The sequence below is a fragment of the Saccopteryx leptura genome, chromosome 6, assembly GCF_036850995.1.
Source record: "Saccopteryx leptura isolate mSacLep1 chromosome 6, mSacLep1_pri_phased_curated, whole genome shotgun sequence".
NCBI classification, from domain to species: Eukaryota; Metazoa; Chordata; class Mammalia; order Chiroptera; family Emballonuridae; genus Saccopteryx; species Saccopteryx leptura.
The window spans coordinates 69,558,281-69,579,404 of record NC_089508.1 but is presented as its reverse complement, the minus strand read 5'-3'; the positions used below and the strand labels follow the sequence as shown (position 1 = coordinate 69,579,404).

At 47.0% G+C, this 21,124-nt stretch overlaps 1 protein-coding gene across 1 annotated transcript; it reads right to left on the bottom strand.

The window, feature by feature from the left end:
* Window positions 1-879: 879 nt before the first annotated feature.
* On the bottom strand, window positions 880-20,747 carry HDC (histidine decarboxylase). The gene is made up of 12 exons (XM_066341652.1): window positions 20,637-20,747; window positions 18,406-18,578; window positions 15,037-15,150; window positions 14,047-14,169; window positions 11,552-11,686; window positions 10,382-10,525; window positions 9,830-9,896; window positions 8,824-8,986; window positions 8,642-8,732; window positions 4,705-4,803; window positions 2,016-2,117; window positions 880-1,904 (listed from the first exon to the last, which is right to left on the bottom strand). Exons 1-12 carry the CDS (start codon window positions 20,665-20,667, stop codon window positions 1,158-1,160), a joined length of 1,989 nt encoding a protein of 662 aa, XP_066197749.1. The 5' UTR covers window positions 20,668-20,747; the 3' UTR covers window positions 880-1,157.
* Between the last annotated feature and the right edge of the window lie 377 nt (window positions 20,748-21,124).

Below are 21,124 nucleotides of genomic sequence, written 5' to 3'. Positions count from 1 at the left end.
CCAGCCTCAGTGGGAGGGTAAGAGCCTCGCTTCAGAAAGCACCAGGGAGTGAACCCAGATGGGTCTCACATGGACCAACTGCCTCTGCTCGCTTTTAGCAGTTTTTCACTTCCTTGATTCTACTGAGTCCCCACCTGTCCCCCACCCTACTCCTTTCTCCCTTTCAAATTCCCAGGGACCACTGTAAAAATCAAAGGTGAGTCCAGTTCATGCCAGACTCTTTCCCCATTATTATTGAATAAAATTACTGATTAAAATCTGTTCTTACCGCTTTAACTAGTGTCCAGCTGCATTTACCTTTGACATTGTTAATGTAACCAATTTCAGAGCCACTTCCTATAAAAGTACCATCTGATATGGGAAGACAATAATTTGTTTGACCTATGAACTAACTATGGGAAGCTACCAGTGAGCACAGTGTTTGTTTGACTACAGGACCCAGAAAAATGGGAAAATCCCTAGTGAGGAAAAGTTGAAATGTTCTGAAGGTGCAGAGGGGCCTGCTGGATGGAGAACTCCTGACCAAGTACAGCCGTGAACAGTGCGGGGCAGTGGAACTAGCCTGGGCCGTCCTGAGGAAAGGACTGGGTTTGGCCACAAGCTGTGTGACCTGAAGCCTCAGTTTTCTCATTTATAAACAGTAAACCATAGCGCTCTACTCAAGCTGTCTTTTTTGTACCTAAGGCTTCTCCAAACTCTCATTTCATAGTCAAATTCAAGTCCTCAGTATCCTAAAGTGCAGAATCCTTCAGTGCATGCATTTAGGCACCGCCAGGATAGGCTCTGATTAATTCATGAAGGTTTCGGTGGTCAATGAAGTCACACAGGATATGCTTTTTTTTTTTTTCAGAGACAAACACAATTTATTTCTACATTATATGTCATATCACAAGCTGAACCATAGAAGCGGCCTGTCAGAACCCTACCCTGGGCCCTTTTTCTCTGACCAGACTGCTTAGAACTTTCTGGGCCATGCTAGCTTAAACTCTCCCTTTGTATCCTTTTGTGGGTCATAAACCCCCATGAGAATCTGATCAAAATGATGGGCTCTCCCCCAAGAAAAATGCACGTACATGTAAGCGCACAAATTCCACACATAATTCTGAGGGGTTCGGAGACCCTGAGACACGCCCGTGACTCTGGCTGAGCCCCTTGGTCTACACCATCGCCTGCAGGGGGCAGCAGGGCAGCTGGAACCCACACTGAGAGCTGCACTCGGGAAAGCTGGGGACACTATAGAACTTGATGAGTTTTTTGAAGGTACTTTTCTTCAGCATCATCATCTCTTCTGGAAATCTAGAGAAGATTTTAACCCTGGAGGAGCCCCCGTTCCTTACAGAGCCCTCCGTGGGCAGTGGCTTCTGAGCGCTCACAGGCACGCTGTTGCAACTGAGGGAACGCACTGCCTTCTTCTTATTCCGCACGGACATATAACTGAAGAAGGAGGAGGACAGCTTGTGCTGGGCGACATTCGGGGTCTCTTCTGAGAAGCAGTTGTCAAGTGGGTCCAGCAGGGTTTCAAAATGGCAGCCGTCATTCGTTCTCACATGACTGGCTCCCACATGGGGAGGATGCTTGATGATCTGTCTGGCCTGGCCGAGGTCATCTTCCGTCCCGTTGACAGACTGAAGGGACGTTCCACTGGTCAGGGCTCTGGGGCCCCTGGTTGGGGGGATGAGGTGCCTGGCCTGAGGGCTAGGTTGGGAAGTACAATACTGACTCAGGATGAGACTAGCAGCATCACGAATGAGAGTCCAGTCTCTCAGGATGTCATCCCTGGTGGTGAACTGGGATGTCACAGTGAAACGGATGATCAACTTGTCCTGGATCGTGGCTGGGATGAGGAAGAGACGGCCAGCTTTAGCTATTTCCTTTAACACACTTTCCGTGAGACAGTTAGGACCCTGTATGAAGGATAAAGAAAACTGAAGTTGGTGTCACGTCCCTTAAGAGTATCCCCAGAAACCCAGCATTTATGTGTCCAAAAATCTCATAGCCACGGAATATGACATTACCTTTAGACGAAAAACCACCAGGCCAAGGTGCCTCTTGGCAGGAATTTCAAAGAAAGGGTCATTTCTGACCAGAGATTCAAAATATTTAGCCATTTCAGTCCCCTGGAGTTGTAAATACAGAGAGAACTGAGATTAATCGTCAGGCAAGGATAACCATGCATAAACTTTCACATTGTTTAGTGGGTTTAAGACAGGACATCTTTGAATCATTGAGACCTGAATGGTTCTGCCAAATTTTCTGTTCTGTTTGATTTTGCTCTTATTCCAAGCTGGAAAACATCCAATGTTTCCCTACTTCCTGTCTTTTCAGATCTATCTCAAGAACTCAAGTCTCAGGGCCCTCGTTCAACTCACCCCCAGAACTAGAAGGCATGAATCTTGCAATCTAGGCAATCTGGCCTCATTTCCTGGCTTCACAGCTTCTTGAACAGCCAGCCAAGGGTACATGTGAGGGCCAAAACCCAGCCCATGCTCTGTGTTCCCAGCCAAGTGCCTCGTGAGGTTGCAGCTTGTTTCTACTGAATATAGAGGCACCATGTGGGCCGTCAACAGCTCTGCCCCCTTCCTAAGTCTAGCTCTTTTTCTTCCTTCTCAAACGTTTTTACCTCACATGCCCTTGCATCCCCTTTTATCTGCCATTCCGCAAAGAACATATTTTACATACCATCTCCACAACACTGTGGACAGTTTTTGCACCTGTTTAATGGATACAGAGTTTCTGCTTGGGTTAATGGGAAATGTTCTAGAAATTGATTGTAATGGTGGTTGCATACATTGTTAGTTCACTTAATGCCCCCTTTTTAAAGTTAATTATTTATTTTAGATTTTATTTATTCATTTTAGAGAGAGGAGACAGAGAGAGAGAGAGAGACAGATAGAAAAGGGAGGGAAGAGCAGAAAGCATCAACTCCCATATGTGCTTTGACCAGGGAAGCCCAGGGTTTCGAACTGGCAACCTCAACATTCCAGGTCGACGCTTTATCCACTGCACCACCACAGGTCAGGCCACGTAATGCCCCTTAATTGTAAACTTAAAAATGGTTAAAAATTGTAAATTTTGTTACGCATATTTTGCCACAATAAAAAAATTTTAAGCTTTTTGTCATATTAATCTTTCACAGAGATTTAGTTATTTAATATTTTTCCTATGTTATTTTTACCTAGGAATATTATTAACTAAACAAGAACAGAACTTGGTTTTTCTTTCATTTCTTAAAATTTTTCCAAACATACAAAAGGATCGCAATAAAATATTTGCTAACGGATTGCTATCACCTGATTCTCATGCCTGCTATTCTATTTCAAGGGAAGGCAAGGGATTTAGCTAATCATGGCTTTGACTATACTGAAACAAGTTGCTCAAACTTCATTCAAAACCCCTTTCTCACCCTGGCCAGTTGGCTCAGTGGTAGAGCGTCGGCCTGGCGTGCAGGAGTCCCGGGTTCGATTCCCGGCCAGGGCACTCAGAAGAAGCGCCCATCTGCTTCTCCACCCCTCCCCCTCTCCTTCCTCTCTGTCTCTCTCTCTTCCCTTCCCGCAGCCAAGGCTCCATTGGAGCAAAGTTGGCCCGGGCGCTGGGGATGGCTCTATGGCCTCTGCCTCAGGCGCTAGAATGGCTCTGGTTGCAGTGGAGCAACACCCCAGATGGGCAGAGCATCGCCCCCTGGTGGGCATGCCGGGTGGATCCCGGTCGGGCACATGCGGGAGTCTGTCTGACTGCCTCCCTGTTTCCAACTTCAGAGAAATACAAAAAAAAAAACCTTTCTCTCCCCCACTGTATGGTCTCTTTAAAATGTCTCCAGCCTGACCTGTTGTGGTGCAGTGAATAAAGCATCAACCTGAAATGCTGAGGTTGCCAGTTTGAGATCCCAGGCTTGCCCAGTCAAGGCACATATGAGAGTTGATACTTGATGCTTCCTGCTCCTTCCCCCTTTCTCTCTCTCTCTCTCTCTCTCTCTCTCTCTCTCTCTCTCTCTCTCTCTCTTTCTCTCCTCTTTCTAAAATGAATAAATAAATCTTTAAAAAAAAACAGTCTCCAACCTGACTGTGGCACAGTGATCAGAGCATCAACCTGGGATGCTGAGGTCCCAGGTTCGAAACCCAGAGGTCACTGGCTTGAGCACAGGCTCATCCAGCTGACTTGAGCATAGGATCATCGCCATGACCCCATGGTTGCTGGCTTGAGCCCAAGGTCAGTGGCTTGAGCAAGGGGTCACTGGCTCAGCTGAAGCTCCTCGGTCAAGGCACATATGAGACATAATCATGAACTACTAAAGTGCCACAACTATGAGTTGATGCTTCTCATCTCTTTCCCTTTCCTGTCTCTTTCTCTATCTCTCTGTCTCTCTCAAGCGTGCTAAAAAAAAAAAAAAAAAAAAAGAAAGTCTTCAATCACACCCCCAGAACTTTTCATTTTCAAGTCCTAAGGCTCTCTCTCCAGGTAAGCACCATGCTAAATGTTTTCTAGTTATTTCATGTGTCATGATCTGCTCAGTGTTTCTCTAGCTAACAAAGAGACAGTGGCCCTGAATAATCAACTCCCAAGAGCCCACGAACAGTCCCAGCCACCTGAGCCAGAGAATACAGGTCCCCAGGGCAGGTCTGCAAAACAGAAACCAGCTTTCCTCCCCACTAGGTCACAAAGCAAGGGTGGACTCAGCCCACAGTCTGCGCAGGAACGAGTACATACATGTCTGACGTGTGCTTGAAGGTTCTTCACCCCGAAGGACCGAATCACAAACCAGAGCTTAAGAGAGCGAAACCGCCGGCTCAGGGGGATCTGCCAGTGCTAAAACATAGACACACAGTGCCTAGGTTAGAGAGGAGGGCCCAGCTCCCTCCCGCACTCCTGGGCTTGATCACCCACTGCCTCCCCAGCTCTCTAGGGATGGTCGGTGTCGCCAGAATTCTGAAGTCGTTGCTAAGTAGCAGCCAAGACAAGTTATCCAAAGCCTGCTCCATGAGGTGACAGAAAATCACTGGTGAAGGTGGCCAATAAGCCCTTGTCCGAGCACAGGACAAATGGTAACCAAGTCCATGACCTTGAACGAAGGAGAAAACTCTTGAAGTGCAACTTTAAACATTTTATCCTAGGCTGAAACTCAATGGAAGGGCAATACATTATTTTTCCCTAAAAGAACCTAAGTTCCTTGAATAGTAGAAAATAAAATTCTATTTCTATTCCCCACCTAACCTCCAAACTGTTAAAGTATGTGCTCAAGTTCAGAGGCTGGAGCCCTACAGACCTGGGTTTCTCCCCCAGCTCTACATTTGGGCTGTGACCTTGGGCAGGGCCACCTCACTGGTTCCTTGTGAGGGGGGAAATGAACAGCACCCCCCAGGGAAGTGGGGTTTTTTTGTTTGTTTTGTTTTTGTGGCAGAAACAGAGAGTGTCAGAGAGAGGTACAGACAGACAGGAAGGGAGAGAGAGATGAGAAACATCAGTTCTTCGTTGTGGCTCCTTAGTTGTTCCTTGATTGATTTCTCCTATGTGCCTTGGTCGGGGGGCTACAGCAGACCAAGTGACCCCTTGCTCAAGCCAGTGACCTTGGGCTCAAGCTGGTGAGCCTTGCTCAAACCCGATGAGCCCGCACTCAAGCTGGTGACCTCGAGGTCTCAAACCTGGGTCCTCCACATCCCAGTCCAACGCTCTATCCACTGCGCCACCGCCTGGTCAGAACCCAAGGGGGTGGTTTGAGGAGAACAGAAGCAAAGAGATCCATAGAAAGTTGTCAGTCTGTGTTGGCTATTCACACAACTAAAGTGTGAGCAACAAATCACAGTATTATTTCTGCCTAGCACCAAGGTGATCACTATTGAATCTCACTTTCTTGTCCTAACTTTTTTCCTGTGACATTCCTGTGTCCTTAGCAGGCATCAATCACTCTGGCTTTCAGATATCAAATGAGCATCTGCATTTCAACCTCCATTAGACTGAAACTGACCATTTTTCCTGAGACTAAATTCAACAGAACTTAACAGTCAAGGTTGCAGTCATCATAGATTTGAAATTTTCAAAGTGATATCCAACGAGTTTCCCAGAATTTAAGATAGAGCAAAGGGCGTAGAAAATGTTTGCAGTTATTCTGATGAAGAATGCGGTTTCTAATGACCTCTTCCTCAAATGTCAGGAAGCGTCTACCACAATTTCTGTTGAGTAAAAGTCAATATTTATCCCACTGAATATTTATCTACTCAGCCACAGAACTGCCGAATCTGCATAAGCTGCTAACCTTTCTCCTTTCCCCCAGTTTCCTGGCCCAGGCACAGTTGGGATATTACCTCTCTGTTGACGGACTGTGTTTCTCCCACATCAAGTACTAAGCCTTTGATTTCCAAGCAAAACACTCATGCTGAGGACGAGTATGGAAAGTGGTTACCAGCAGAGGACAGCAAAACCCAGACACAGAACATAACCCTGATGGCTAGGAAGGCAGCAACGCCACCACGTGTTAGATGAACACTCTGGGAGAATAATGATTGGATGATAGGACCTTCTCTGCTAAAACATTCTGTTTTCCAGGGGGTTGTAAATTAGCTACTTTATTTCACCAGCAAACTAAAGAAGAGGCAAAGATTAGTTTAATTTTGATTTCTTCACACTCTATTCATAACCTCAGTTATTCCTCTTCTCATTATTCTAAAACCAACCCATGCTGACCCAGCTGGGTGGTTCTAGCTGATATTTTCTTTTGGAACAGTAAATTTGGACTTACAAAGGGTGACAGGGCTCTTCTTTAACTCTAGGCATTCCCAAACCTCCTCTGTGTACTTTCAAGATTTTACAGGTCTCCTCTGCCAAGGGCAAGACATTGCCCCATGCACTGTGGCGAATCCCTGATGTCAGAATACCTAGCTCTGATCTTAGGTGACTCCAGGGCCCTAGGGATGAAGTCCCTAAATCTTCTCTCCCAGGATGCTGTGGGCTTCTGTTTAAAGCCGTGACACCTGGATGAAAAAGACCTTAGGGCACAAGTCAGAGCAGTAGTCAAGACCCCCAGGGTCACAACAAACAGCAGCTTCAGTTTTCTAGGAGTTTCCATGGAATTAGAGGTGAACGAAGAAAAAGCGTAAAGCAGCACTTTCCAGATATAAAAATATAAATAGTAAAGTTCCAGACTCAGAGATGCTGAGAACAGACTGATGGTCGCTAGAGACGAGGTGGGGGTGGAGGGGACTGGGTGAAAACGGTGAAGGGATTGAGATGTGCAGATCGGCAATTACAAAATAGCCAAGGGGATGTAAAGTACGGCATAGGAAATATAGTCGATAATATTGCAGTAACTATGTATGGTGCCAGGTGGGTACTGGAACGATCAGGGAGGACCACTTTGTCAAGTATATGATTGTCTAACCACTACGTTGTACACCTGAAACTAATACAAAATAATGTTGAATGTAAATAGATAAAGAAGTCAAGATCCACTAAGTTTCCCAAAGGCCGTCTCCACTTGGCCATGACATGCAATTTACTAATTTACATCTCTGCCTGACTACAACTACGGGAAGGGTTCGTCTTCAAACTGAGGAGTAATTCTGAAGAACCTGTTTCCCCAGGAGATGGTACAGGCGGAGAACATGGACAGGTTTGAGAAACTGAGATGCAGCCAGTGGAAACACCAGAAATACTTAGAGCAGGGGTCCCCAAACTTTTTACACAGGGGGCCAGTTCACTGTCCCTCAGACCGGTGGAGGGCCGGACTATAAAAAAAAACTATGAACAAATCCCTATGCACACTGCACATATCTTATTTTAAAGTAAAAAACCAAAACAGGAACAAATACAATATTTAAAATAAAGAACAAGTAAATTTAAATCAACAAACTGACCAGTATTTCAATGGGAACTATGGGCTTGCTTTTGGCTAATGAGATGGTCAATGTCCGGTTCCATATTTGTCACTGCTAGCCGTAACAAGTGATATGACATGCTTCTGGAGCCGTGACGCGTGCATCCCGCGTCACCAGAAGTAGTACTGTATGTGAGCGATGCTGCGCTTTGCGGATGCATCCTGTGCCCCTCTCACTGACCACCAATGAAAGAGGTGCCCCTTCCAGGAGTGCAGCGGGGCCGGATAAGTGGCCTCAGGGGGCCGCATGTGGCCCGTGGGCCATAGTTTGGGGACCCCTGACTTAGGGGCATCCAGAAACTCAGGAAGGATGCCCATGACCCCGTCCCCACTAGGGAGTCTCCCACAGTGCCTCTATGGGGACAAAAACACAGAAGTGATTTAAATAAGGAGTCTCTATCCCTACTCAAGGAAATTTCCCACCCTACCCTGCTGCAGGGTAGCAAGCAGAAAAGATTATCCAGGACAGAAGAAGGAGCGAATTGGTCCATCCTTAGTAAGAAGACATTTCTGGGACTGAAAAAGAATGCCACAAATATTTGGGAAACATGCAGACTGCCTCCAAGGTTGTTCTCATTTTTAAGGTTTTAAAGTTCTCATTTTCTGGGTTTTATGCTGGGAACAGCTTAAAACTAAAGGTATACAGGAACAATATTATGGGTGGGCTCACACTGTGCCACTTTGTGACCAGAGCTGACACATAGGAGAGCCTTGGGGCTCACATGTAGCCAGGTCCCATTTCAGAGGCCACCGGGCTGCTTGTTCCTAGCCACTCACCATGAAGTCGGTGGCCGCGCCCGAGTTGGCATGCCTGAGGTAGATGGGGTTCACGCTGAAGGTCTGCTGCAGCTTGTACTTGTTCTTGACCCTGCGGGTTTCCAAATGGGCATTAGTGGCTGAGGCCTCTCCCGAGTAAGCAAGGCTTTTCCGAGGATCAGGAGCTTGGCCGCCACACTCACCAGAACCCAGTACAGTCAAAGTGCACCATCATCCACTTGGAAGGGTTAAAGGTGAAAGAATCAGCATACTCGATGCCCTTCAGAAAGCCCCGGAACTCAGGGCACAGGAAGGCAGTGCCTGCGTAGGCAGCATCAATGTGGAGCCACAGCCCTTCCCTGGCACCTGAAGAGGCAAACGTCACCTTGCTGGGAGGTGGGACTGGGAGTGGGTGTGGGAGTTGCCACCAGCCCACTGAGAGGGTCTCCTGCCTGGCCTGGCTGGCAGGCGGGCCTCAAGAGAAGCGCTGGGAAAGGCTGGCCCGCTTTGGCTACATGAGATGGCAGGGCAGATGGAGATGGGAAGGAATATCGGAAGTGAGGAGTGGGGTGGAGTGAGGCCCCACCACCTCCTATAGGGAGAGCCTCCAGAGCCCCTCCCTGGCCTTTTCCCCTCACTGGCCAGAGGTCCCCACCCTCTCGGCCTCATCCTAGAGCTTGCTGATACAGAAATCAACGTGGCACTGGCCCAGAGAGCAGTGTTAATGCATCTACTACAAACATTAGACAGGGGATCTCCTTTCCTAGTTGGTTTCATGCTCAGAGATTTTAAACAATCATATCTGGGTTTTCATTCTGCCTGATCTCCCCTTTCCATCTCCTTTGTGGTTTTGCCTGCCCTCCACCTTCCATTTTCTTCACTCAGACTAGAAAATATTCCACTCTGCCTCAACCTCCCTCTGCTTTGGGATGCAGACTGCTTTAAGCAGGTTTTGACACACAAGTGAGAGGGGGAGACACCTGAGGCTCTCCCATGGTTGCCTCCTAGGACAGGATGGGTAGGGGGCAGCTCTAATACTTTGTCCCACCTCTGGGGAAAGCAGGGACTGGCTTCCTGGGAGAAGATCTTTGTGATCTACGGTGGCTCTTCCCACATTCCCTGCAGTAATCATGGAGGGGCAAGAGAATCCCACAGAGCTGAATATTCTAGAATTCATTACTTGTCTTCCCAGCCAGAGTGCAGACTTACATATGGGGCCCAGTTCTGACAGGCAGTCAAATGCACAGACCCCAGTGGTCCCCAGCGTTGCACAGACCTGGGAGAAAACACAGAAAGTTAATGAGGGACGGTGGGTGCTTGTGCTGTATTTGGCCTGAAAGAAAATGTAATCACAAATATTATCTACCCCGCCCATCCCACTAGAACAGTGTGTACCTCCCACGATATTTCACCATGACTGACAGTAAGAAATGCATTTTATATGGTAACCTAATACATATCATGTATATATATACACATGTAGTGTATTTGAAATAAAAGTTTCACCAAACAATACATACTCTGGCTATAGGAATGCACTCCGAGATTTTTCTAGTCCATTTCTTTTTTTTAACGCTGGTTATGACCCCCCCAAATTTATTTCTCAACACACCGATGAATACCAACTCACAAACTGAAAACATTGTATTTGAGGGCCTTTCTGCCTTTGTTTGCAGCATGCTACTTACCCTAAATTCAGCCAAAATCCCTTCCTCGCCTCCCAGTTCTATCATCCTAAATGCAGAACACATTCTGACTTACAAAGACAGGCACCAAGCCCCGCTCCTTGTCCTCCTCCATGGCTTTCTGAAGAGCTTCCCCTCGGAGTGAGAAGTTGTCGTCCACAGGCAGAAACTTCATCTTCACGAGAGAAATCAATCCAGCCTTTTCCACTGAGGAGTGAGCCTGGCAGGACCATGGAAACCTGTCAGCAGTCACCCTGGGGTGAGCACTCCCCAGAGACTGCTCCAACCAGACTAAGGAAGTCAAATATGACATTCCACATTTGTCTGTCCCTACGGTTCCTGGAGACAATCTCACAGGCCCGAGCTTCCCTAAACCCCAGGATACTCATGACTAGAAGAAAATGACTGCAGAAAGGGGGAGGTAGAAGATGCTTCAGGTGGGATAAATGGTGATGAAAGAAGACTTGACTTTGGGTGGTGAACACGCTGTGCAATATACAGATGATGTATTATAGAATTAATTGTACACCTGAAACCTGCTTAACTTTATTAACCACTGTCACCCCCCAAAATCCAATCTTTAAAAAAGATCCTAGGCCCTGGCCGGTTGGCTCAGCGGTAGAGCGTCGGCCTGGCATGTGGGGGACCCGGGTTCGATTCCAGGCCAGGGCACATAGGAGAAGCGCCCATTTGCTTCTCCACCCCCCTCCTCCTTCCTCTCTGTCTCTCTCTTCCCCTCCCGCAGCCAAGGCTCCATTGGAGCAAAGATGGCCCGGGCGCTAGGGATGGCTCCTTGGTCTCTGCTCCAGGCGCTAGAGTGGCTCTGGTCGCAGCAGAGTGATGCCCCGGAGGGGCAGAGCATCGCCCCCTGGTGGGCAGAGCGTTGCCCCTGGTGGGAGTGCCGGGTGGATCCCAGTAGGGCGCATGCGGGAGTCTGTCTGTCTCTCCCCGTTTCCAGCTTCAGAAAAAATACAAAAAAAAAAAAAAAAAAAAAAAAAGATCCTAGCTGAGTAGCTCAGTCGGTTAGAGCATCGTCCCGATATCAAGGGTGCGGGTTCTACACCGGGTCAGGACACACACAATCAACCAAGAGATGAATAAATAAGTGGAACAAACAGATGTTTCTCTTTTTCTCTATCTCTCTATCTCTATCTCAAAAGCCAACTTAAAAAAAAAATTTTTTTTTAAATGACTTCAGGGCTACAACTCCAGAAGCGAAGCAATGACTTGAAGGAGGGCGGCTCACCTGATCAGAGGCATAGGCAACCAGCCGCGCGTTCAGGGAGGACTCATCCGCTCCAGGCTCTGATGCTTTCATTTCCAGGATTTTGTTCTTTCTCGCTGCCAGCAAGGCGATCAAGGTGGATTCACTGACGGTGCTCTGTAGTGGGAGAAGGATTACCAGTGGCACCTCCTTGTGTTCTCTTGCCAAATTTCCCCAGGGTCTTCACAGGTGCGTGTGCATGTGCACGTGTGTGTGGCAGCTAAAGAAAAGCACACAGCTCCTGCCTAAGCTCATGTGCCAGCTCCGCTTTCTCCATTCCCGGCAACCTAAGCAATCCTGGGACACCTCTTTCTAACGTTTATCTAGGGAAATAACGAAAGCAGATGTTCACCAGAAATGGATATCTTTGTTAAAAGAGGCCACAGAGAACAAAAAGAGAATGTTTAGCCCCTTCTAGATACAAGTTTGCTTACTGATATATTTGTTCTCTATGTAAAACGTGCTTAAAAGAAAGCAGTCCCAGTTTATTAGTTATGGAAATGGAGTTTGTTTCCACAGGATATCCCAAAGAAAAGGCCCTGGGCAGTGAGAGAAGCTGATGACTTTGGCCCTGGTTTTGTTGCCAATGGTTCCTGTGACTTTCATGTAATATTTTTTCTCTGGAAGACTTTTTTCCATTTGTAAAATGGAACACACCCCTTTAATCAGGACTCTCGTGAAGGTTGGCTAGGATTCTGCTCTGGTTATGACTGTGGGAGTCCTGGAGGGCATCTCACAGCCTCATGGAATCATTACGGTTTCTTGTCATTCATGCACTCAGTATTCAATGTCTTTGCTCCTTGAAATCTTCAGGAGACTGACAGCTCTCTGCAAAGAAGCCTGGCAGACCGTGTCCCAGGACTGGTGCAGACCATATCCCACTAGATGGTTAGTGGCTGGAGACTACTCCACAACCAGAAGCCAGCAGAGTAGTAATAATAATAATACCACCTTACATCTCTATAGCAATTTATAATTTACAAAGTACTTTCTGTCATCCCATTTGCTCCTCATAAAATCTCTCTGAGACTCTTGTGATTTGGACTTAGTGGGCTATTCTTTCACTTACTAGCTGTGTGATCTGGGGCAAGTTTTAACCTCACTGAGTTTCAGAGCTCATTTCTCAAAAATTGGGAATAGTGATATTTACCTACAGGGTTCTTGATATGACTAGAAGAAAAGCAAGATTACGTATAGCAGACACTGAGCATGTTTTCCCAGATATGTGTGCTGAAGTTTTAACCACTTGCTAAGAACCCAGAGAGCATCCATGACATACAATATTTTGTCTTTTTTGTGAGGTTCGCGTTTTAATCATGGTGCAAGTTTGAAGTGAGAGAGAGAGTCACTTAGATAACAAGTGGACACATGAACTTTTCTGTTCTTATCTCAGGGAAGCTTGGATATCTTTATTTAATAGAATAATTCACTTAATTTTCATATCCACTCTGTGAATGTGAGATGTGAAGAGAAAATTACTATTCTATCGGTAGATTATAAAACCAGGGAAATTACATATTATAACAGAATTCAAGAATTTGGGGGTTCTCAAAGTTCTCAGAACCAAGCCCTCATTAATGTCAAGGGTTTACAGATGCAAAAGCATCTAGTAACATGCACGGTCTATGGCAGACACCCAGAAAGCTCCACTGTGCTGTATTACTCTTGACGAAAGAGAGAAAGAAAAAAGAAAGAGAGAGAGAGAGAAAGAAAGAAAGAAAGAAAGAAGAAAAGGAGGAAGGAAGGAAGAAAGGAAGGAAGGAAGGAAGGAAGGAAGGAAGGAAGGAAGGAAGGAAGGAAGGAAGGAAGGAAGGAAGGAAGGAGGGAGGGAGGGAGGGAGGGAGGGAGGGGAGGGGAGGGGAGGGGGGGAGGGGAGGGGAGGGGAGGGGAGGGGAGGGAGGGAGGAAGGGAGCGGAGGGAGGGAGGGGAGGAAGGAAGGAAGGAACATTTGAAGAATTGTCATTTGATAGATATAAAAAAAGTAGGTGTAGGGTAAGATAAACTGATCTCAACTGTTAATTTCTCTCACTGCCGAGGACCGCCTGGACCTCAGAGGAATGAGAAGAAGTTTCTACTTGCTTCTCTTTTCTGCTTACCATAAGGTGTAAAATGGCACAAGAGTTGTCAGATTAGAAACCAAGAAATCTGAATCCAGTAATACTGAAAATGTGGTGATATGTTGACTTTTTAACCTTTTTCAAGGAATAGAGGGAAAAAACGAATGAGATGGTGATAGCAGCAGTATAAACAAAGTGTAAGTTGAGATGGGAGTTTACTGCAACAATGGAGGGGGTGGTGGCCATGGAGGAGGCAGTAACTCAGCTGGTGATAGTGTTGACGATGCTGGTGGCAGTCATGGTAGAGGTGTGAGTGACATGTGGAGATTCCTTTGGGAACAGAAGCATTGCCTGGCAAGGGTTTGACTTATCTCTCACTACCTATCCCCCTGCTAGGGGGGGCTTTGACAATGGAGGCACCTGCAAGACGCCTCCCCCATGGCTGCCAGGGTGGTGGTGTAGGAAGTGCTCCGGGAGTCCCAGCATTTTTGCCAGCCAGTCCATCACGTTCATCTCCAGCTCTGTGCACGCAGGGCTGGATGCCTGGAAGAAGGAAAGCAACATCATCTGGACAGCCCCAAGCCACCACGATGCCCCTGTCAGCCCCAGAAATACATCTGTCTTTGCCCGAGTGTTCCCCTGGCCACGTGACAGTATCAGTGGGAACCTAGCCTATTTTGTCCCTGGAGAAGGGGTCAGTATTGGGCCTGTGACCCAGCCCCACCCTATCGTCTGCCAAACCAAAAAGAGAAAAGAATGTGGGGCTTTGGATTCATGCCACCCTCGTTGAGGTGGATTCTCCTGTGACTCCAGGTCCTAGAAATGATTGCATTCTAAAGACCAGCGGGAAGCTTTAGGACTAAGAAAGCAAGCACTTCTTCCTGGAAAGGATAGCAACTCTCCTCTCCCTCCTACCATCCCCCTGCCTCACACACATCCTATAACAGTTCAGACTTAAAATAGAAAACTGTTCTAGGAGACTTCTGGCATCATTTAAAACTGCTTGGTGCTTAAGGAGTTATTAAGGGAAGTCTTAAAGCACATCCCTAATCCCTCAAAGACTAGAGCACAAAGGAAGTTGTACCCACAGGCACCGGAGTGCTTAGTGAAGGTCACAAATGATGGCAGTAACCAGATCTCAGTCCACATCTCTTGAGCTGTGTGATCATGGGGAGATAGGTTATTTATGCTTCCATTTATTCACTTATAAAATAGTACCAATGCTCAGAATTCCATAGGGTTACAGGATGAGATAATTTATGTAAAGCTTAAGTTCAACCAACGTAGCCATTGTTAATATTTAACTTGGAACCCAGTTCAGAGACCAGGACAAAATATGATGTCCCGAGATGTCACTTCCTGCTATGTTTCTCATTGCCACTGGTTACAGCTACAGCCATTGCTACTCACCCAGGTGAATCCCAAGCAGTTGATGGCATCAGCCAGCATGTCTCCCAGCAGCGATGGCCAAGAGGTGAGAGCTGGGTAGTAGGCGTGCATATGAGGGCTCTGCCAATGTACCACCTAGAGGCAAAGCATGTACAGAGGTAACACCAGGAGGCATGTGCCAGAGGCTTGCCTCCTCCAGAGACCCTCCCTGGCAAGGGGAAGAAGCACCCAGTCTACAGATGGGCTGACATTTTTAAGACAACCAAATAAGTGACACAGCTCCATAAAAATAAGACATATCCATGGTGTTCTTGCCACCCACATTTCTCATATTCTAAGCTAGTTCTTCAATACATCATTTGCACAGATGCAAAGACCAGAAGGGAATAAGGTATATGAAATAAAGATTGTTATAGTAGTTAGGCACAGTGGATAGAGTGTCGACCTGGAATGCTGAGGTCGCTGGTTCAAAACCCCAGGCTTGCCTGGTCAAGGCATGTATGAGAAGCAACTACTGAATTGAGGCTTCCCACTCCTCCCCTGCCTTTCTTTCTCTTTATCCTTTCTCTAAAATCAATAAGTTTTTTAAATATTTTAAAATTTTTTAATTAATATTAAAAAAGAGAAAGGACAGTGGCCTAGACAGTATGTATGGCATTAGGAACGTAAAATTTAAACTCAAGGACACAGGTGCCAATCCTACCTCTGCCCTGAATCAGCTCTGTGACCTTGTGTATTTACTGTGAAGCTAATGAACTTAAGCTCCAAGTTCCCATGTTTGAGACCCATTCTTAATTTTACTTTCTTAAAGGATATCTTAAAATTTGTATAGGACTCAGTCCCCATAAAACCAGGCTCTTCCCCTGCACCTCCCTCAACCTCAAAAACTAAATCCTGTCTCCAGGGGTTGCTATATAAATTGGCCTGGGAGGAAATTTGTGAAACGTAAAGCTCTAATATTACTGGTAATGGGAATCACATACATGGTAATAGACACATCACATATCCTGACTCGGCTCTCAGATAATCAGACCTCTTCCTCTGAGTTTCACCAGGTGGAAGCATGGCAGGTAATAACAGTATCTTCCAATCTCCATGATTTACCTTATTTCATTCTCACAGCACCCCTTTGAGGTAGGATCTACCATTATCCCACTTTACAGATGAGAGCTGGGGCTGGCAGGAAGAGGCAGGGTTCCTGCGATCACACACCCCTCGTAGGAGCAGACAACAACACCCAGACAAACACCCAGTGCTGTCCGACTCCAGAGCCCGAACTCCTAAGCAGGTCAGCAGCCTGTCTCCCTCTGCTGCTTTCCCCTCATCAGGAGTCAATGAGGTTTTTCTAACCAGGATTGGAATGAAAACAAAAGGATATCTCTTTGTGTCTAGGAAGTGGAAGGGAGGGAAAAATTAATCTAATTGTCAGTGAGGGATGAAACAATTAATCCAGCTGGCCAAAATGAGACAGCCAAGGCCCAGCCGCTCTCAGGCCAGCTCGGAGAGGCGGGGGCAGTCTGCGAGATCGGGTGGAAGATTGGGCATCATCATGGACATGCTTAGTGACAGTATTTTGGAAACCCGATGGAAACCCAGAAAAGGGCTTCCACCTCCTGATCCTATCAAAGGGCAATTGTGTGTTCTTGTAAGATAAACACAATGAGATAAACCGGAGGAACCCTTATCAAAGCAGACAGACCTTTCAGTGCAGAAATGAGCTTCTCCAACCACACTCTCGGTAACTGCTGGAGTTTTATTTCAGTCCAGTGAATCAGCTCTTTCTGCCTCTTCTGACAGTTGCTTTAACGTCACTACCAAATTACGGTTAGCCCCTCAGCAGATTAGATTTTACAGAATGAAATCCATGAGATAATCTTATCAGGGAGCTAGCCTCCTCAGTGAAGTTTTACTGACATAAAAATTTTCTAAAGATGCTGGTGAAATCGGCTGACTGGTCAGAAGGAGATCAGGATTTGGCTTGGTACAAATTTGTCATTGCTTTCTGAGTTTGTATCATTTCCTTCTGAGTTTGTATCATTTCCTTCCGAGTTTGTAAACATTCCCTCCGGGCACGTTTCTGTCACATCTAAATCCAAAGCTCTTCCGGGATCATAGAAGCAGATCTCAAATCGGCCTCGGGGAGAGCCGCTATTCTAAACACAACTGCCACAAGCGAGGGCAGTGAGGAGAACCCCCACCAAGAATGCCAGGGTACATGGACACGCTCTCTAGCGGACGTATCAGTGTGGGAGAAACAGCAGAGCCTTTGGAGTAAAACTGGCCTCAGTTAAAATCCTGGATTTGTCAGGCAGGTGACGTTAGGAAGACAATTAATTTCTCTGAGCCTCAATCTACTCACATGTAACACAGGGATTGTAGGGTCACTGTAAGATAAAACCAGCTGATCTGTACATGGCCGGTACAGTGCCCAGCACATGGTTCAGTAAAAGGCAGCCCTTCCAGGGGAGGAAGATGTGTGCACTTTTAGCATGAATGCGTGACATAGTTCCTCACTCTTGGTGGCAGGGACAAGTCACAGCCCAGGGCCACAGGCTCGGCCCCAGCCCTGTGTGTTATCCAGCTTCTGTCCCTGGCCCCTGGCCCCTGGCTAACACCAGGTTGTGCCCCTTGTCACTGGGAGTATAGATGATTCAGGGAAAGCCCCTTCCTACTTCTAAAAAGCAGCTCAATCACAACACGTCCACTTAATAAGGAAGGATGTGGTTCCCACGTCATGGAGAAGAAAGGAGGGGACTGATGGGACTCACTTAGCTTCCCAGCTGTCTGATGTGACGACTGGGACGCCCTCCAGAGGCTCGGTTCTCAGCCTGCCCCTTCCTCTTTGGCACGTTCCAGAAATAAGGAAGGATGTGGTTCCCACGTCAGGGAGAAGAAAGGAGGGGCTGGTGGGACTCACTCGGCTTCCCAGCTGTCCGATGTGGCCACTGGGGCGCCCTCCAGAGGCTCTGTTCTCAGCCTGCCCCTTCCTCTTTGGCACGGTCCAGAATGCTGGAGCAGAGCCCCTGGTTCTGCCAGCTGGTGCTTCGGGGACCATCTCCAGCCTCCTCTCTCCATCTTGCTTTCCACAGTTGTCCTTTCTTCCCAGATCCAATTTTCACTGCTCACCTCATCCCAGTAGATTCCCACACTTCTGTCCCACTAGACCCTGGGATGGAGTCCTTATTTTTTTCGTCTCCCCGCCCAACACTACAGCTCACCTGGCACCAGAAACCTAATTTCAGTCCAAGTCCTGGCCCTCCACGTGCTCAGAAGTTGAGCTTGGACATTGGCCAAGTGGCTGAAGGGTCATCCCAAACCTTGCCTCATGCCTACCACCCACCTGTCTATTCCCCAAAATTCGGAATCACTATTGTGGTGACTGTATCTCACCCCAGGCATGATGATCTGCTCAATGTCCCTGAAGATGCTGTCCCAGCTGTCGGGCTCCTCGGGCGCACTCTCAGGCAGCTGGGCGTGCAGGTAGCCAGGCCGCACGTCTGGCGTCACCCGTCGCTCCCGCACGGTGCTCAGGTACTGGCAGATGTAATCCACCATCTCTCTACCTACAAGGGAGGCAGAGAAACCAGCCTCAGAGAAACCCTGACTGGCCTGGCCCATGGGTGCCTGCCCCCTCGTGTCGGGGATAAGGAACTTGGTGAGGAAGGAGATGGATGCTTGGGTGAGCTAGGGTCTGATCCCCAGCATTGGCCTTGTCTTCAGAATTAAAAAACAAACAAACAAACAAAAAAAAAACAGTGAGGAAGTGAAGGAACGATGGAGGAAATGTGTGAGTGAACAAGTGAACAGAGGGAAAGTCTCCAAAGCCTGAGATCCCTGTGCCAAAATCAAACGTTTCTTTTTCTTCCCCTCCCCTCACCCATACCAGCCTTGATCATCTCTCCCACCTTTCTTTTCTTCTCAATAACAGAACATCCATTAATTCATTACCTTTCAGGTTCAGTAGAAATCCTGTGGCTTTTTTTATCCAAAAATTGTTACACACACACACACACACACACACACACACACACTACACTCTGTTAGCACAAATGGCAAGCTCCGTGCCAGGTTCTGATTAAAGGTGAAAGATCTGTTCCCCATTCCCACTGGACCAATAATTCTTCATGTTTTTTAGACCTATAAACTTCTTCAAGAATAGGATTAAAACTATAGGCTGACTGATATACACATACAATTTTGTCTATAATTTCTGAGGTTCGTGGAATTCCTAAAGCACACCCACAGAGAACCCTGCCTGCTCTGACCGAAATCCTGTCTCACCTCTTTATCTCCTTCACCATGCCTTCACCACACCCAGTACTTAGAAAATTTTTAGATGCTCAAAAAATTTTTACCAAATGAATAAAGAAGGAAGGTAGCCAAGTCAAACACTGAAGCCACTGCAAATTATTTCGTTTCTCTTCCCTTTCAATTCTCCAGGAGAATCAGTCTTCAGTGCCCTGTCCATGTTTCTCCCCCTGAGTCTCTCTATCTCCCCATCTGTGTCTGTGCATTCATATGTGTCTGTGTCTGTCTCTCTCAGTATAACTCCTTCTTGGTACACCTTAGCCTCCGTTTCCCCCTACAAGAAATAAAATAAAATAGAAAAGAGAAGGGGGAACTTGGCTCTTCCCTCAGTACAACCTCACGCCAAATTCTTATGAGGAGGACAAGCCTCAAACAAAACTGTGAATGAGGCAAAAGGTTTCATGCCTTCCTCTCTTTCTTTTACTCTCCATCCCTCCCACATCCCAGGGCTTCTCACAGTGTCAGCAGGACCCCACGCCTGAAGTCAGAGAGCCCTGGAGAGCTCCCACCTTGTCCAGGGATGGAATGAAATGTGTTTATGTTCCACTCACAGGATAAATGTCCACCGGAATCTGCTCTCAGCTAATGCACACTAAAGTCAAAAGGCTGACAGCCACTTAGTAAGATATACCCAAGTGGAAGAGAGAGAAAAATGTAAACTTTAACACAGGACAATACCTTACAGCAAAGGAATTTTAGGCAGTATAACCTGATGAGGATGAGGATATAAAAGCTTATAGGGAGAGAAACTATAAGCAACTGCCTACTTCCCTTCCTAGGACAGCCAAGCCTGAACATAGAATAACTATTTGGTTTTGCTTAGGGCACAAGGTTTGATACATAGTAGGTGCTCCCTAAATAGCAATAGAATGTATGACTAAAAGAGCACTACTGATACATTCACACATAGGAAAAAAATGAATATTAAGAAAGAAAAGATTTGCAGTGGGTACAGAATACATAAGGAATTTTTTTTTTCTATTTCAGAATATGAATAATCAACCCCCCTTTGCCATTTAGCGGACTGGGAGTCCAAATCCTCTCTTTTGTGGGCAGGTAGAAAGGACAGCATGGCATGGTAAGTGGACAGGTATGAGAGTGGGTATATGAGAGGGAGAATGCAAGAGAGGTGGAGAGGAGTTGTAAACTCTGATCCCACATTTCATTCTCAGAAAAAATTTTGTGGCAACCAATATTCAGAAGGCAATTCTAACTCCCAATCAAATGGTAACTCAAAATCGAAGGACCCACAACCAACAGCGGTTCCTGCAGCTGGTGGGGGGGGAAGGTAGCCAGGGATGCCCGCAGCTCACCTCTCTGTCTGTACTCCTCCGGCTCCATCATCCCCTCCTTCACGCTGGCGCCTGCTCACAGACAAGTAGGAGGTCGAAGGGGTGCTCCTGGGCAGCCAGAGAGGGCCCGGCATTTAAAGGGCTCTCCTTTCTTCGACCTTAGCTCCGCCCTTCAAAAGCCCTTCCTCTAGGCTGAATTAATCCACCCTTTTTTCCCCCAGTCCTTGTGAGAAACAGTGACCACAACTTTGGTCAAGAAATGGAGGGTAAAACGGTGTACTTAGCAACCCAAGCCTGCAGGCAGCCTCCAGGTGACTATTGTGAGAAGCCCTCAATTCTTTTTGCCCCTGGGTTCAGACAAGCCCCAGACTCAGACAAAGCTCACAGCTCAGTAACCCAGAACAAAGCCAGGACTGCACAGAATAAATAACACAAATTATGAGTATTATTCCTGCCACTGCTTCCCAATCAGTGGCAGGGAGGGAGAGTAGGCACTTAGAGTGATGCTG

Excerpts from the sequence above, each read along its gene's own strand:
- HDC (XM_066341652.1), bottom strand. The coding sequence starts at position 20,667 with ATGATGGAGCCGGAGGAGTACAGACAGAGAG. Across the intron at positions 15,151-18,405 it reads AGCAGATCATCATGCCTGGG|GTGGTACATTGGCAGAGCCC; the intron begins GTGAGATACAGT and ends CTTTGCCTCTAG. Across the intron at positions 9,897-10,381 it reads GGGGCTTGGTGCCTGTCTTT|GTCTGTGCAACGCTGGGGAC; the intron begins GTAAGTCAGAAT and ends GTTTTCTCCCAG.